This window comes from Palaemon carinicauda, chromosome 2 (assembly GCF_036898095.1).
Source record: "Palaemon carinicauda isolate YSFRI2023 chromosome 2, ASM3689809v2, whole genome shotgun sequence".
Lineage (NCBI taxonomy): Eukaryota > Metazoa > Arthropoda > Malacostraca > Decapoda > Palaemonidae > Palaemon > Palaemon carinicauda.
Genome location: NC_090726.1, coordinates 41843071 through 41857192, shown reverse-complemented (window position 1 = coordinate 41857192; position 14122 = coordinate 41843071). Strand labels below are relative to the sequence as shown.

The window sequence follows — 14122 nt, the reverse complement described above, 5'->3', positions numbered from 1 at the left end:
AAAGACATCAATCGAGTTTGGAGAAAGAGAGCGACAATACCTTTAAGAGACAAGATCTCGAAGATCCCCTCTGTCTTGAAAATGAGACTACAACCATGGTCCGATCGGAGGAACCTCTCCAAGTCGGTTCCTCTACAGTTCCCCTCTCCACAAGTGACAATTCATACCGACGCGTCTCTGAGTGGATGGGGAGGTTACTCCCAACATCAGATGTTTCAGGGCTCTTGATCACCCACCATGAGACAGTTCCATATCAATGTTCTCGAAGCCATGGCGGTGTTCTTGACCCTGAAGAGAATCTCCCCTCCGAGGTCGACCCACATCATAGTCGTCTCAGACAGCACGGCCGTAGTCCACTGCCTCAACAGGGGGGGGGTCCAAATCACCCAACCTGAATCAGATCCTGGTCACTATCTTCACCTTGGCAGCCGACAAAGACTGGTTCCTGTCAGCAACTCACCTAGCAGGAGTCCAGAATGTGATAGCAGACTCATTATCCAGGACGAGCCCACTGGAATCGGAATAAGTGACGCAAGAAAGGTAGTTGGGTTCAAGAAAAAAAAAAAAAAAAATGGGAAGAGGATTCTATCGTCAAAGGAGGTCACAAACTCCCCTTTATTAAAGTGAAGTTTGGTACTGAAATAAAAAAAGAAGTTGACTTTGCGGAAATGAACTGTGTATTGTAAGAAGAATATAAAGGGGGAAAGCTCCGGAGTTACGTATTTCTAATTGAACTTACAGTACAGTGCTGCATCAGGCATGAAATTCAATGAGTTCTAGATCATAGATATAATGTTGGCAGTGACTATGTAAAAAAATGTACTAAAGTCAGCTTGAGGATACATTTATCTTGTCTGGTTAAGCCTTGGGGAGAGACATATGGCATTTTTAACATCTTTACATACCTAATCTCAAAAGATACACTTACTACGACATCATTGACAGATACCGGATGCAGGAAGCAAGGTGAATATGACTCTGACATAATAGATGGAAACATTAGACCGAAGCTGCTTCACACAACTCTGCAATTAACTACAACCCTTAGTAGCAGTGAGCCAGTAGGATGCATTCCCTGATAAGAAACTAGAGATACCATCGCCCAAAAGCACTGTTAAGAGATACGGAGCAACAGTTAATTCAAGGCTGCCATATCCCTTCTTGCCGATCATCTCAGCACCTTCACTAGTATATACTTTTCGACTCACAAGAGCTTAACCCCTTTACCCCTAATGCTATTTGGAACTTTCCAACCCTTAACCCCGAGGCGGTTTTCTTTTTCAAGCACGTTTTGCAATATTTTATTTTTTTAGATTGCGCTGACAGCCTTAATTTTCATCATAGAGAGGTCAGGTTGGTCTCATTATTTTGGAAAATGCCTGAAGTTTCTCATAAAGTTATCAAAAATATGCAAAAAAAAATGCAAATATGACAAATTCGAAGATAATTTGTATTTTTCCTAACCATAGAAACCTTAGCTATTTACAAAGGGTTTACTTTTAGCGCAGCTGAAATGACGAGCCAATAGTTTTTAACTAGGGTTAATTACCCCCGCGCTAGTTAGCGGGGGGTGGGGCAGGGTAGCTTGCTACCCCTCCCCCCTCCACACACCGGTGGCTTGCTTCACTTCACTTAGAGGTAGGACTTGACTTGGGGGTCAGGGATGGCGGGCACATATGTGTAAATAGCTAAGGTTTGTATGGTTAGGAAAAATACAAATTATCTTCAAATTTGTCATTTGTTCCGTAACCGAAATACAAACCACGCTATTTACAAAGGGTGACTTACCCCTTAGGAAGGATGGAAAGTCCCTAGCCTTACTGACTCGGCTTGCCCGGGGGCTCGATCCCTCAGTGAGCAGCACTAGAGAGAGGGAGCCCCTGTACCTCACAAGTTCCTAGCATCGCTAGGAACGAGTGGCCTACATAAGCAGTGTGAGGAGGAGAGTGTGACTCGTCCTATGAAGTTGACCTTGAGACCTTCAGATAGGAATTCTAGGATAGGACGTTCCCCATACCACCTCGTCAGGGTATGGGAGACGCAACAGTATTAAGCTTAATACTAGGAGCACAAAGAAGCATGGGTTACCTGCAGAGGTCGAGGTCAGCTATGCGAGGACCAGGATGCTGCTTCCCCAAGAGAGGGGAGAATGAAGAAAGAAGTAAGGGTCAGACATACTCTTTCATTCACGCAGACTAAGACCGGGTAACAACGCCCTCAACCTACTGCTACTTGTCCAAAAAGGAGCCTGAGGTTAGACCAGCTGTTGTGCAGCCACCACAGGGCCGATAGAAAACATATCGAGGCTCCTGTGGGTCACGTCTTGCAGGTAGTGGGCTGTGAAGGTCGTTTGACGCTTCCAGACACCAGCTTGAAGTACCTGTGTCACAGAGAAGTTTCTCTTGAAAGCCAGGGATGTAGCAATACCCCTGACATCGTGGGCCCGAGGGCGACGTGACGGAGGAGGGTCAGGATTCAGGGCATGGTAGATAACCCTTCGAATCCAAGCTGAGATGGTGTTCCTGGTGACCCTCCTCTTTGTCCTGCCTGTGCTCACAAACAAAGCTTGCACATGAGGACGGACTGCAGCCGTTCTCTTCAAGTAGTGCCTCAGACACCTCACTGGACATAGTAGCAGCTGGTCTGGGTCGTTTGTTACAGAACGGAGACTCGCGATCCTGAAAGAGTCAAACCGAGGATCCGGCACTCCAGGATTCTGAGTCTTGGCCACAAACTCAGGGACGAACCTGAACGGTACCTCCCCCCATCCCCTTGAATGGGCGATGTCGTACGAGAGACCATGAAGTTCACTAACTCGCTTGGCCGAAGCCAAGGCGAGTAGGAAAGCCGTCTTCAAAGACAGGTGGCGATCGGAGGCCTGGCGTAATGGCTCGAAGGGAGGTCTCTTAAGAGACCTGAGGACTCGAACCACGTTCCAAGGAGGGGGTCTCACTTCCGACTGGGGGCAGGTAAGCTCATAGCTACGTATGAGTAAAGAGAGTTCTAGCGATGAAGAAATATCCACGCCCTTCAATCTGAAGGCCAAGCTTAAGGCTTAGCGATAGCCTTTCACTGCCGAGACAGAAAGGCGCATTTCTTCTCGCAGATACACGAGGAAGTCCGCTATTGCTGGAATAGTGGCATCGAGTGGAGAGATACCCCTTCCACGACACCAACCACAAAAGACTCTCCACTTTGCTTGGTAGACTCCCTCAGAGGACCTTCGCAAGTGCCGAGACATTCTCTCCGCAACTTGTTGCGAAAAGCCTCTCTCCGCGAGGAGACGCTGGATAGTCTCCAGGCGTGAAGCCGAAGCGAGGCCACGGCCCTGTGAGGGACGCCGGAGTGGGGTTGTCTGAGAAGCTCGTGTCGTGGAGGAAGCTCCCTTGGGAGTTCCGTCAGGAGTTGCAGAAGGTCCGGAAACCATTCCGCGTGATGCCATAGCGGAGCTACTAGAGTCATGGAACAGTTGACCGATAGTCTGGTCCTGTTGAGCACCCTTCTCATCAGACAGAACGGTGGGAAGGCGTACACGCCGATGTTGTCCCACCGTTGCTGGAAAGCATCTTGCCAGAGTGCCTTGGGGTCCGGGACTGGTGAGCAGTACAGGGGCAGCTTGAAGTTCAAGGCTGTCGCGAACAAGTCCACAGTCGGGGAACCCCACAAAGTCAGGACTTTGTTGGCTATCTGAGGATCCAAAGACCACTCGGTACTCACTATCTGCGAAGCCCTGCTCAGACTGTCGGCGATCACATTCCTCTTGCCAGGAATGAACCGAGCTGATAGTGTTATCGAGTGGGTTTCGGTCCACCTCAGAGTCTCTACTGCAAGATGGGATAGCTGTTGCGAAAAAGTGCCTCCCTGCTTGTTGATATAAGCCACTACCGTGGTGTTGTCGCTCATCACCACCACGGAGTGACCCGCCAGGGACCGTTGGAACTGCTGAAGAGCCAGAAAGACGGCCTTCAATTCTAGCAGGTTGATGTGTAGGCACTTTTCTGATTTTGACCAAAGGCCTGAGGCCCTCTGGTTCAGAACTTGCGCCCCCCAGACTTCTTTTGACACGTCCGAAAACAGAGTCAATTCCGGGGGGAGGACGAGAAGACTCACTCCCTTCCGCAGGTTCTCGTCGGCCAGCCACCACCGCAAGTCCGTCTGTTCCAGAGACCCCATTGGGATCAGAATGTCCGGGGAATCGGATCCTTGATTCCACCGGGACTTGAGCCGCCATTGAAGGGATCTCATCCTGAGGCGGCTGTTTGGAACCAGACGGGCCAGGGAGGATAGGTGGCCTAAGAGACGCAACCACGATTGGGCGGGGAGTTCTTTTCGCCTGAGGAAAGGTTCCGCCACCCTCCTCAGCCTTGCTATCCGGTCGTCTGAAGGAAAGGCTTTGTGGAGATTGGTGTCTATTAGCATGCCTAGATAAACCAGTCGTTGGGACGGCTGCAGAGAGGACTTCTCGAGGTTTACCACGATCCCCAGATCCTGACAAAGATCCAGAAGCCCGTCTCGGTGCCGAAGAAGGGTCGACTCCGAGTCTGCTAGGATCAGCCAATCGTCCAGGTAACGAAGGAGACAAATGCCATTCCTGTGCGCCCAAGATGAAATCAGGGTGAACACTCTGGTGAACACCTGAGGAGCTGTGGAGAGACCGAAACACAGCACCTTGAACTGGTAGATCTTGTTGTCTAGGCAGAATCTCAGGTACTTCCTGGAAGACGGATGGATTGGGATCTGGAAGTACGCGTCCTTTAGATCCAGTGTACACATGAAGTCTTGTGGTCTCACCGCAAGTCTGACCGTGTCTGCTGTCTCCATGCTGAACCGGGTTTGTTTGACAAACCTGTTCAGAGGTGAGAGATCGATGACGGGTCTCCAGCCTCCAGTAGCCTTCTTTACAAGAAAGAGTCGACTGAAGAAGCCTGGGGAGCCGTCCACGACCTCCTGGAGAGCACCCTTCTCGAGCATGGTCTCGCCTTCGGCCTGAAGGGCCAGCCCCTTTGCCGATCCCGTGGCATAGGAGCTCAACGACACTGGATTCGCTGTCAGGGGAGGTTGAGATGTCGTGAACGGGACGCGATAACCTTGGCTGATCACAGAGACCGTCCAAGCATCGGCCCCGTGTTGCAGCCACCTGAGGACGCAACGCTGAAGGCATCCCCCCACAGGAGGACATGCAAGGGGACTGCCACCCCTAGGGCTTGCGGCCGCGACCGCCACCCCTAGGAGTCTTGCCTCCCCTGGAGGACTTACCGCCCCTTTTGAACTTGGCTGGAAAGGGCTGGGGCATAGACACCACTTTCTTAGCTGCCGGTGCCTGTTTGGGAGCCTTACGAGGCTGTTGCTGCTGTTGTGGCGGGGCTGGAGGCTTATAGGGCCGAGTTGTAAGGGCCCTGTGCAGGAGGGAGTCCGAGCTGGATTTCCTCCACCTCTCAGCCGTTCGTTCCATGTCTTGAGGCTCAAACAGGCTCTCCCCCAGAAGGGAAGCATGTCGGAGCCTACACACATCTACGGCGGGGACCTTCGGATGGAATCTCTCGGACACAGCATCGCGACGCTTCAACACCGAGTTGGCCCACAGGGTGGTAACCTGGTGCGCCAAAAACTCGATGGAGCGGGTGCCCGAGAGCAAGAAGGTCTCTAGGGCCTTCCTATTGGTCTCCTTGGACAAGTCCTCCGATCGCAATAAGATGCCCAGAGATCCTAGCCAGAAGTCCAGCCACGAAGTGGCCTGCATGGCACACTTAGCGACCTTCTCGTGGCTAAGGATCTCTGCCGCCGAGAACGACACCTGCCGGGCAGAGAGTTTCTCAAGGGGAACTCCCTTCGCCAGCTCCTCCACAGAGTGATGGAGAGGAAGAGCGAGGTTGTGCTCACCCAGGATCTCGAAATACCTCCTCTGATGGAGGCGAGGAGGAGGGATGAGCTTGTTCCCGGCAGTGGAACGACTGGAGGAGGCAAGAAGTGCGAGCTGAGCGTTGGCCCTAGCCCTGGCACTCTTCAGCCCCCGAGCCCAGGGCAGAGCTGCACTGGTCTTAGGGGCCTTCCGAACGTCAAACACTTCATCCAGAATCGTGTCTTTGCCTTCACGGGGGGCGATGACTGGATCCGTAAGCCTGTTAAGTTGCCTTATCAGGCTTAGGACCTGCCAGAAGGCATGTTCGGATTCTTGCTGTTCTCCTCCCTACGGGCTGGCAGCTAAGTCTCCTGCCCCAGGAATCTCTTCCTGGGGTGATACGTGGACATTCCCCTCGGTAGTCGTGGGTTCCTGACGAATCCTTGCAGAGGATTTAGGGACGGTCTTGGAATCCTTGGATTCCCTCCTGGGAGGGATACAGGATCCCAACAACGAGGTTCGAGGGGCCCCTTCCTCACGAGACGATTCTCCTGCCAGAAGCGAAGTCTCCCCCCCTGGTGCCGAGGGGAAGACTACCGCCCCACTGGACTCACCTGAGGACGGAAAGGCCTAGTCCACGGGAGAAGGAGAGAGTACTCGTGCAGGAGAAGGGACCTTCGAGACCGACCTCTTGGGAACCAACTTCGCCCTGGGGGAAGTCACCACGAAGTCCACTCCTCTCTTTCTCTTCAGCGTAGGAGAGACAGCCGATGGTTTGTTACCCTGGCCGGCGAGTGCTGGTTTCATAACCCTCACTAATGCCCGTGCCAAGGGACCAAACCAAGTCTGCTGCTCCAAGGACACAGAGTCCGAAACCCTCGCTAAAGGGAAAGGGATCGGGCGATCCTTTGGAGTGGACACGACGGTACCTGCCTGCAAAGAAGGTGGGGAAGAAGGCTGTACTAACCTCTCCTCGTCCTCTACCAACCTGTGTTTGGATGGAGGTGATCCTGAGTGCCGTCTAGGAGCACGCGTTCCTGCTGCTACCACCCGCTGCGGAATTCGCCGCGAACGATGGTCGCGCGAGGGCGAATGGTCGCGCGGGAGCGCGGGCGAGCGATCGCGCAGGTGGATGATCGCGCGGGCGCACAGGCGAGCGGTCGCGCAGGCGATTGGTCGCGCGGGCGAGCAGGCGCGCAGGCGAGCGGTCGCGCAGGTGAGTGGGCGCGAGGGTGGGCAGGTAAATGAACGCGTGTCCGAGGCGACGAACGCAAGCGTTGGCGCGACGGTGAGGGAACGCGCTGCCGCGTAGGTGAGGAAGATCGCTGGCAATGTAGATCCACAGGCGATCGATGACGAGCTGGTGAGTGCAGTCGCTCAAGTTGGCGATGGCGCGATGTGGCATGTCGACGCACTGGCGTGCGATGGTGAGCAGCATGCGCAGGTGAATGACCGCGTCATGGTAAGCGATGGCGAGCAGCATGCGCAGGTGAATGATCGCGTGATGGGGTGCGATGGTGATCAGCATCCTCAGGAGGGCGATCGTGCAGGGGCGAGCGATGGCGAGCAGCATGCGCAGGAGGGCGATCGTGCAGGGGCGAGCGATGGCGAGCAGCATGCGCAGGAGGGCGATCGTGCAGGGGCGAGCGATGGCGAGTAGCATGCGCAGGTGGCCGATCGCGTGATGGGGTGCGATGGTGATCAGCATCCGCAGGAGGGCGATCGTGCAGGGGCGAGCGATGGCGAGCAGCATGCGCAGGAGGGCGATCGTGCAATGGCGAGCGATGGCGAGCACCATGCGCAGGCGGGCGATCGCGCGATGGCGAGCTAGAAGCTGGCGAACCATGTTCCTTCAGGAGCGTTGGAGAACGTTGGCGCGCTAGCTGTCGCTGCTGAATAGGCGATACTAAGATCGCCTGTGCGCGCTGGCAAGCAGGTGAACGCTGGCAAGGAAGTAATTGCTGGCGTGTCATGTGAAAGGACAGGTGGCGCGGCGCGTTCACGAGCAGGAACTGGGAGATCGCTGGCGCATTGGCGAACATGTGTTTTTGACACACGCGCAGCACGATGTTGCGTAGCCACAGGACCAGGCAGATGGTGAGCAGGGAGTTCAGCAGGAACTAAAGGGTGGTCAGAGACCGCAGGGCGATGGTCCTCAAATGAGCGCTGACGCTCGGAAGAGAGCCGACGAGCAGGTGAGCGTCGGCGAGCAGGAGAGTCTTGGCGAGCAGGAGAGCGCTGAAGATCAGGAGAGCGCTGGCGAGCAGGAGAGCGCTGGCGAGCAGGAGAGCGCTGGCGAGCAGGAGAGCGCTTGTGCGCTAGCACTGCTCGCGTAAGGGAAGGATCCCTTAGCCCCAAAGGGACCGTTGCCCGTCGGGTGACGAGTTCTCCAGAAGGCGAAGATCTGGCAGGAGATGGTGAGCGGTCTGCAGAGAGGTTCAAGGAGGGCGGAGCTGTAGGTTGAGGCTGACGAGGAGAGTCCCCCCCGGAGGATGAAGACCCAAAAAGGCGCCTCTTAGTCCCCCTGTAAGGGGAAGGGAGGCCCTTGTGGCGTAGCGGACGGTGAGCCTTACGGCGGAGGCGGCCTCGGGGAAGATCGTCGGGACCATCGGTCCTCCGAAGGGGAGTCTCCATTAAAGCACTTCCCTCAGAAGGAAGCTGAGCAGCAGCCGAGACCGAAGGACTCACTTCCCCCTTCGAAGGATGTACGGAAGGAGGAGGAGAGCCTTTAGCACCATCACCCGCAACAGCACCTGCGGCGGAAGGCCCAGCCACGTCGGAGGCCTCTGTCACCACGACGTCGACAATAGACAGAGGGTCTACCTCTGCTACCGCCGGCGACTGCTTAACAGCGGCCCCCAATGAGACAAGGTCAATAAGAGCGACCCTGGAGGGCAAGCCCTTAAGCCCCAGGGACGACCAAATCTGTAAAAGATCATCACTGGATAAGGCATTATCAATAACCTCCCCCGGAGGAGGAGGGGGAACCGCCTCGCTATGGGAGGCGGCGCCCTCTCCCCCCACCGAAGGTCGGGAAACAGAACAAGGGCCTGCGCTCCCACTCGGCCGACTCTCCTTAGGAGGCGGACGAGGGGGAGCTTCGGAGGAGGTTTGGGCGGCGGAAGAAGAGTCCCGAGAACCTTCCTCCTTCAAGGCTAACCCCGGAGGAGAACGGTCTCTCTTGGACTTCTTCTTACGCTGACGGCCAAACCTCTCCCACTGGGAGGCAGACCACTCCCTGCACTCACGGCACATGTTCTCCTGGTCACACCGTCGGCCCCGACATTGAGGGCAGAGGGTGTGTGGATCCGTATTTACGTCCGACATGAAAGTCCCACAAGGACAACCGGCAACTCCAGGGCATGTACGCATTGTAAAGAAATAACTGAAGGTCAACTTCCAACCAACACACACGCTGAAAAGAAAAAGCAGAAAATTAAAGGCTGTCACGAGGGCGATGAGCAGACACGTCTGATCACCGCCGAACCAAAAGTGAAGTGAAGCAAGTCACCGGTGTGTGGAGGGGGGAGGGGTAGCAAGCTACCCTTCCCCACCCTCCCGCTAACTAGCGCGGGGGTAATTAACCCTCGTTAAAACTATTGGCTCGTCATTTCAGCTGCGCTAAAAGGTAAACCCTCTGTAAATAGCGTGGTTTGTATTTCGGTTACGGAACAAAGCAGTTTTTTGCAAGGACGTACCGGTACGTCAATGGGGGTAAAGGGATAAGTTTTGTGAAATGTACCAGTACGTCCTTTGGGGGTAAAAGGGTAAAATGAGGTTCATTGCTGTTCATTCTTTGCAATGAAAACTATATCACGATAAAATTTTTAGAAATTTTATGTACAGTACTTCCCTTTGGCCGCACTAGAAAAACGCAGTGGCATGGAGAGCTACTGCAAACAATGGAACAGAGCACCGATGTCAACAAATATCTTTCCCCCTAATTGCCACAATCATAGCATCTCAATATTCTGGGTGACATGTATGGTATTTTCAAGAGAAGCCACAGCTATTGTGAGTGGGGCAGAGGGTGGTAACAGCTATGAACTTCATTAAGCATTAATTCTATTCTTAAATTCAAGTTTGTTTCAATGATACTTCTATGATTTCGTGGCTGAATATCACATTGGCATGAATGGGGGACAGTATTACTCAGAATAACACAGTTTCCCAGTTCTATCATCTAACAAATAGAATTCAGCAATAAGATTATCATAAGAAAAGGCTGGCTGGAAAGGGACAGTACAGCACATAAAATGGATCAAGCAGCCTGCAATATTTGTATCAACCATAAATGATATCACAGGTAATAAAAAAATGACTTAAAACTTGTATAACCTACATTAAGTATTCCTGTATAATCTCAATAAAACAACTGTACTGTACCAAAAAAGTAACATACATACCTTTTAAAACTTCCAACTTGTTCTGTGAGCTGAGCAAAAACAAACTTCTGAGTTTCATCTAAAAATTTCAACCGAATTCTAATACTTCCTGGCGGTCTTTCACCTCCGCCATTATCCGATGGCAATGAACTTGATTCTGCATCTCTTACAAAAGTATCAGAGTCCTTTGAAACCTTTTCATTATCTTTCCCTGGAGAGGGTGTCCCCCCGACATCGCCCTGCGAGGCACAAGTTTCATGATGAGTATCAGGTACATGACTTCCACCCATTGTCACAAAATGCTTAAGCCTACGGTTTCTAATTTCCATTTCTTGGGATGGATCGTCGTGCGGCTTCTCTGACGTTGACGAAGTTGTACAGGACGGACTTTTCACATCTCCTGAGCCTCTTGAGTGGCTACTTTCATTTGTAGGGGAATCGCGATCACGCGGTTCCTCTAAGCCCTTATCTACACGTAGGGCCTCGGCCCCTTTCTCGCTTTCTTCCGACGGCACCATTTCACCAGCGCGATTGGAGAGCTTCGAATCTTCATCCACCACATCACCGCTTTTGCATTCTGTACATACTTTGCCCGTTTCTGGTCTCACTTCCAAAACAGCGCTTTCATTTTCTTTGACTAATGGGACGGGTCCCGCAGATTCTCCCTCCCCTTCACCATTCCCACCACTTTGGTTGTCTAGCCGATTTGCCCCTGTAACAGATGAGTTTTGGTCCCCTTCAGTGTTTACACCACTTTGAAACACCACTACAGCTGTTGCAATAAGCGGTTGTTCTCTCACATTTGTTGACAACCATGCCACAGCAATGACAAATGATACAATTATAATTACTAGTGCTACGCTCAAGGCATCTTGAAAACCAGCAAAATTGAGCATTGTATCAAAATCTGCCAAAATTGCACAGATCCTTCACTTTCCTGGGTGTTTCTGGAAAGAAGAAAGTAATGTTGAATATTATTGTGAAAATGACTTACATTAGTTCAGAGTAATGTTTAACATAGCAAAGTATCTCTAACAAAGAATATACTACACAATACAGAATGGAACTTTCATAACAAACACCTTTCAAATATGAACTTTACATTTCAATGATATAGGTTTGGTTTTAGTGTGGCAACCTTTTTCTATAGCTTTCCTTACATGACGATATCATCATATTTCTTACTCATAATCATTTCTTTTAAAAGAAATTTATTTATTTTTTATATAAAAAAAGACTTGGTGACTGATTAAGCCTATGTAAAAAGTGTCGCAAAAGGAGCAGACGTCCTACCAAAAGAAGCAGATGATGCAAAGAGAAGATTTCGGCTTCAGTGATTTTGAAAAATAAAAATAGAGCAATATATTTGTTTTAGTGTTTTTATAAAATTATTTGTTCAACTGAAGTCATAAATAACGCTTGCCAAAACACAGGAGCTATAGTCCATTTCTTTTAGCGAGGCATATTTGCACCGACTCGCAACGGTGCCCTTTTAGCTCGGAAAAGTTTCCTGATCGCTGATTGGGTAGAATTATCTTGTCCAACCAATCAGCGATCAGGAAACTTTTCCAAGCTAAAAGGCCACCGTTATGAGTCGGTGCAAATCTACCTCGCTAAAAGAAATGGACTGTAGGAGATAACGTATTGTTACATTACTAATGACGTGAACTACGACGGGAGCATTAAGTAGAAAAGTGAAATGACTCTAAATTATTCACCCACAAAGCCGACATGTGAAACAAAGCACGTGCCACTTGCCAAATCTGAGGAGCATGGAGATAAAGTTAACTTGCAAGAGAAGCAAGGCATAGTACAGCAAAGGTTAATTGGAATAAGCGTTTGATCGTGGTAACTGTAACAACGCCAGTATACTCACCCACGCGGCAGACGTGAGTAACGAAGTATATATCACTTACCAAAATAGACAGGCAAGGAGAAAATGCTGAATTGCGAGCAATGAATTATTAAATTTGATAAAGGGAGTGTCAATACGTTACAGGCTTAATTAAATATGGATGGCGATGGACACCATTATGAAGGGCTCTCTAGAAAATGGGACCTTAGATGTCAGGATGCTAGAAAGCCTCAAATCAATCAATCAATCAATGGGAAGGAATTCCCATTTTCTATGCAAGCAGTAGTTAAGGATACAGCTCCTAGGTTAGGTTAGGCGGTGTTCTTAAGTTTGTTTCACTTTTAAAATGTGATTTTTTATTCATAAACTTATAGAATTTTAGGGGTGTATGTTTGATTACGGCAGTGTAAGGAGGGTCGCAGGGGGGTGTTAGCCCCCCGTTAGGTAAGTCGGAAAGGACACGGCTTGTAGGTTAGGTTAGGGGGTAAAGTTTAGGGTAATTGATGTCCACAAGAGAGGAACTGGCTGCTGATATACAAAAGCTCCGATTTTTAAAACATCTAAAATGTTGAAATCATGAATTTTATAACTTCTAAAATTTTAAAAATATTAATTCTAAAACTTCTAAAATGGTAAAAATATGAGTTTCCCCAATTTTGGGTATCAGAACAGTTCGAAGTAGCTATAAATTCACCTTAGAATCCTAGGAGCCTTTGTATATCGGCGGCCAGTTCCTCAAGCGTTCATTAAAAAGGGACATCAACTAACCTAAACTTTCCCCCCTAACCTAGCCTACAAGCCATGTCCTTACCTACCTACCTAACGTGGGGGGGGGGGGGGGGGGGGGGCGCCTAACGGCCCCTAACAACCCCCTTATACTGCCATATTTTCTAAGTTAGACATAATACGTACAGGTGGCCGCTATCATACATACACCTTGAACCCTATTTCTATTGCGCTTTAGTAAATATTTACCGATTCTTATTCTTTGAGATACTACCGCTATTGAGTTATTGGATCCTTTGACTGGCCGGACAGTACTACATTGGATCTTTCTCTCTGGTTACAGCTCATTTTTCCTTTGCCTACACATACAACGAATAGTCTGGCTTATTCCTTACACATTTTCCTAGGGGCTCATACACCTGACAACACTAAGATTAACAAATAAATCTTCGGGGTGTATGTACGATAGCGGCCACCTGTGTGTATTATTACGAGTAACTTGGAATACAGCAGCGTAAGGGGGGAGGTCGCAGGGGGGAGGTCGCAGGGAGGCGTTAGCCTCCCGTTAGGTAAGTAGGTAAAGAAACGGCATGTAGGTTAGGTTAGGGGGGAAAGTTTAGGTTAGTTGATGTCCATTTTTAATCAATACGCGAGGAACTGGCCGCCGATATACAAAGGATCCTACTTTCCCTCTTGGTAAGGGTAGAAGAGACTCTTTAGCTATGGTAAGCAGCTCTTCTAGGAGAAGGACACTCCAAAATCAAACCATTGTTCTCTATTCTCGGGTGGCGCAATAGCCTCTGTAACATGCTCTATCACTGTTTTGGGTTAGAGTTCTCTTGCTTGAGGGTACACGAGCACAATTCTATCTTGTTTTTTTTGTTTTTATAGTTTATATAGGAGATATTTATCTTAATGTTACTCTTAAGATATTTCATTTTTCCTCGTTTCTTTCCTCACTGGGCTACTTTCCCTTATTAAACATCAAAATGCCATTTTTTTCCTTGATATATACTTACCTAGACAAGAATATTTAGGCCTAAGCTAAATAAAAAAGGCCTAAATACGAAAATAATGACGGCAGACCTTGAGATAAAAAAAAAAGGGTTGTTGTGTTAGGGTTAATAATAGCATATAACCTTCACAAATCACTTCAAATTACTCTCTCTGGTGCATTTTCCCGCAGTTTTATTAATCATAATTATAAATTATATAAAATATATTCATTTACCTGCATGATCAACTGAAATTTTCGTCTGATATGATGATAACAATTGACAAGAGTTGGCTGGCTGGCACTTGGTTGTCTTCTTCTTT

At 49.8% G+C, this 14122-nt stretch overlaps 1 protein-coding gene across 1 annotated transcript in view; it reads right to left on the bottom strand.

Moving 5' to 3' along the window:
* LOC137624136 (transmembrane and ubiquitin-like domain-containing protein 1) overlaps positions 1-14122 on the bottom strand; it is a 52627-nt gene extending 38505 nt beyond the window's left edge. Inside the window, exons 1-2 of the mRNA XM_068354712.1 lie at positions 14037-14122; positions 10246-11171 (exon numbers count right to left, since the gene is read on the bottom strand). Of these exons, the coding sequence (XP_068210813.1) occupies positions 10246-11120 (875 nt within the window). The 5' untranslated portion in view covers positions 11121-11171; positions 14037-14122. The remainder of the gene's footprint in view (positions 1-10245; positions 11172-14036) is intronic.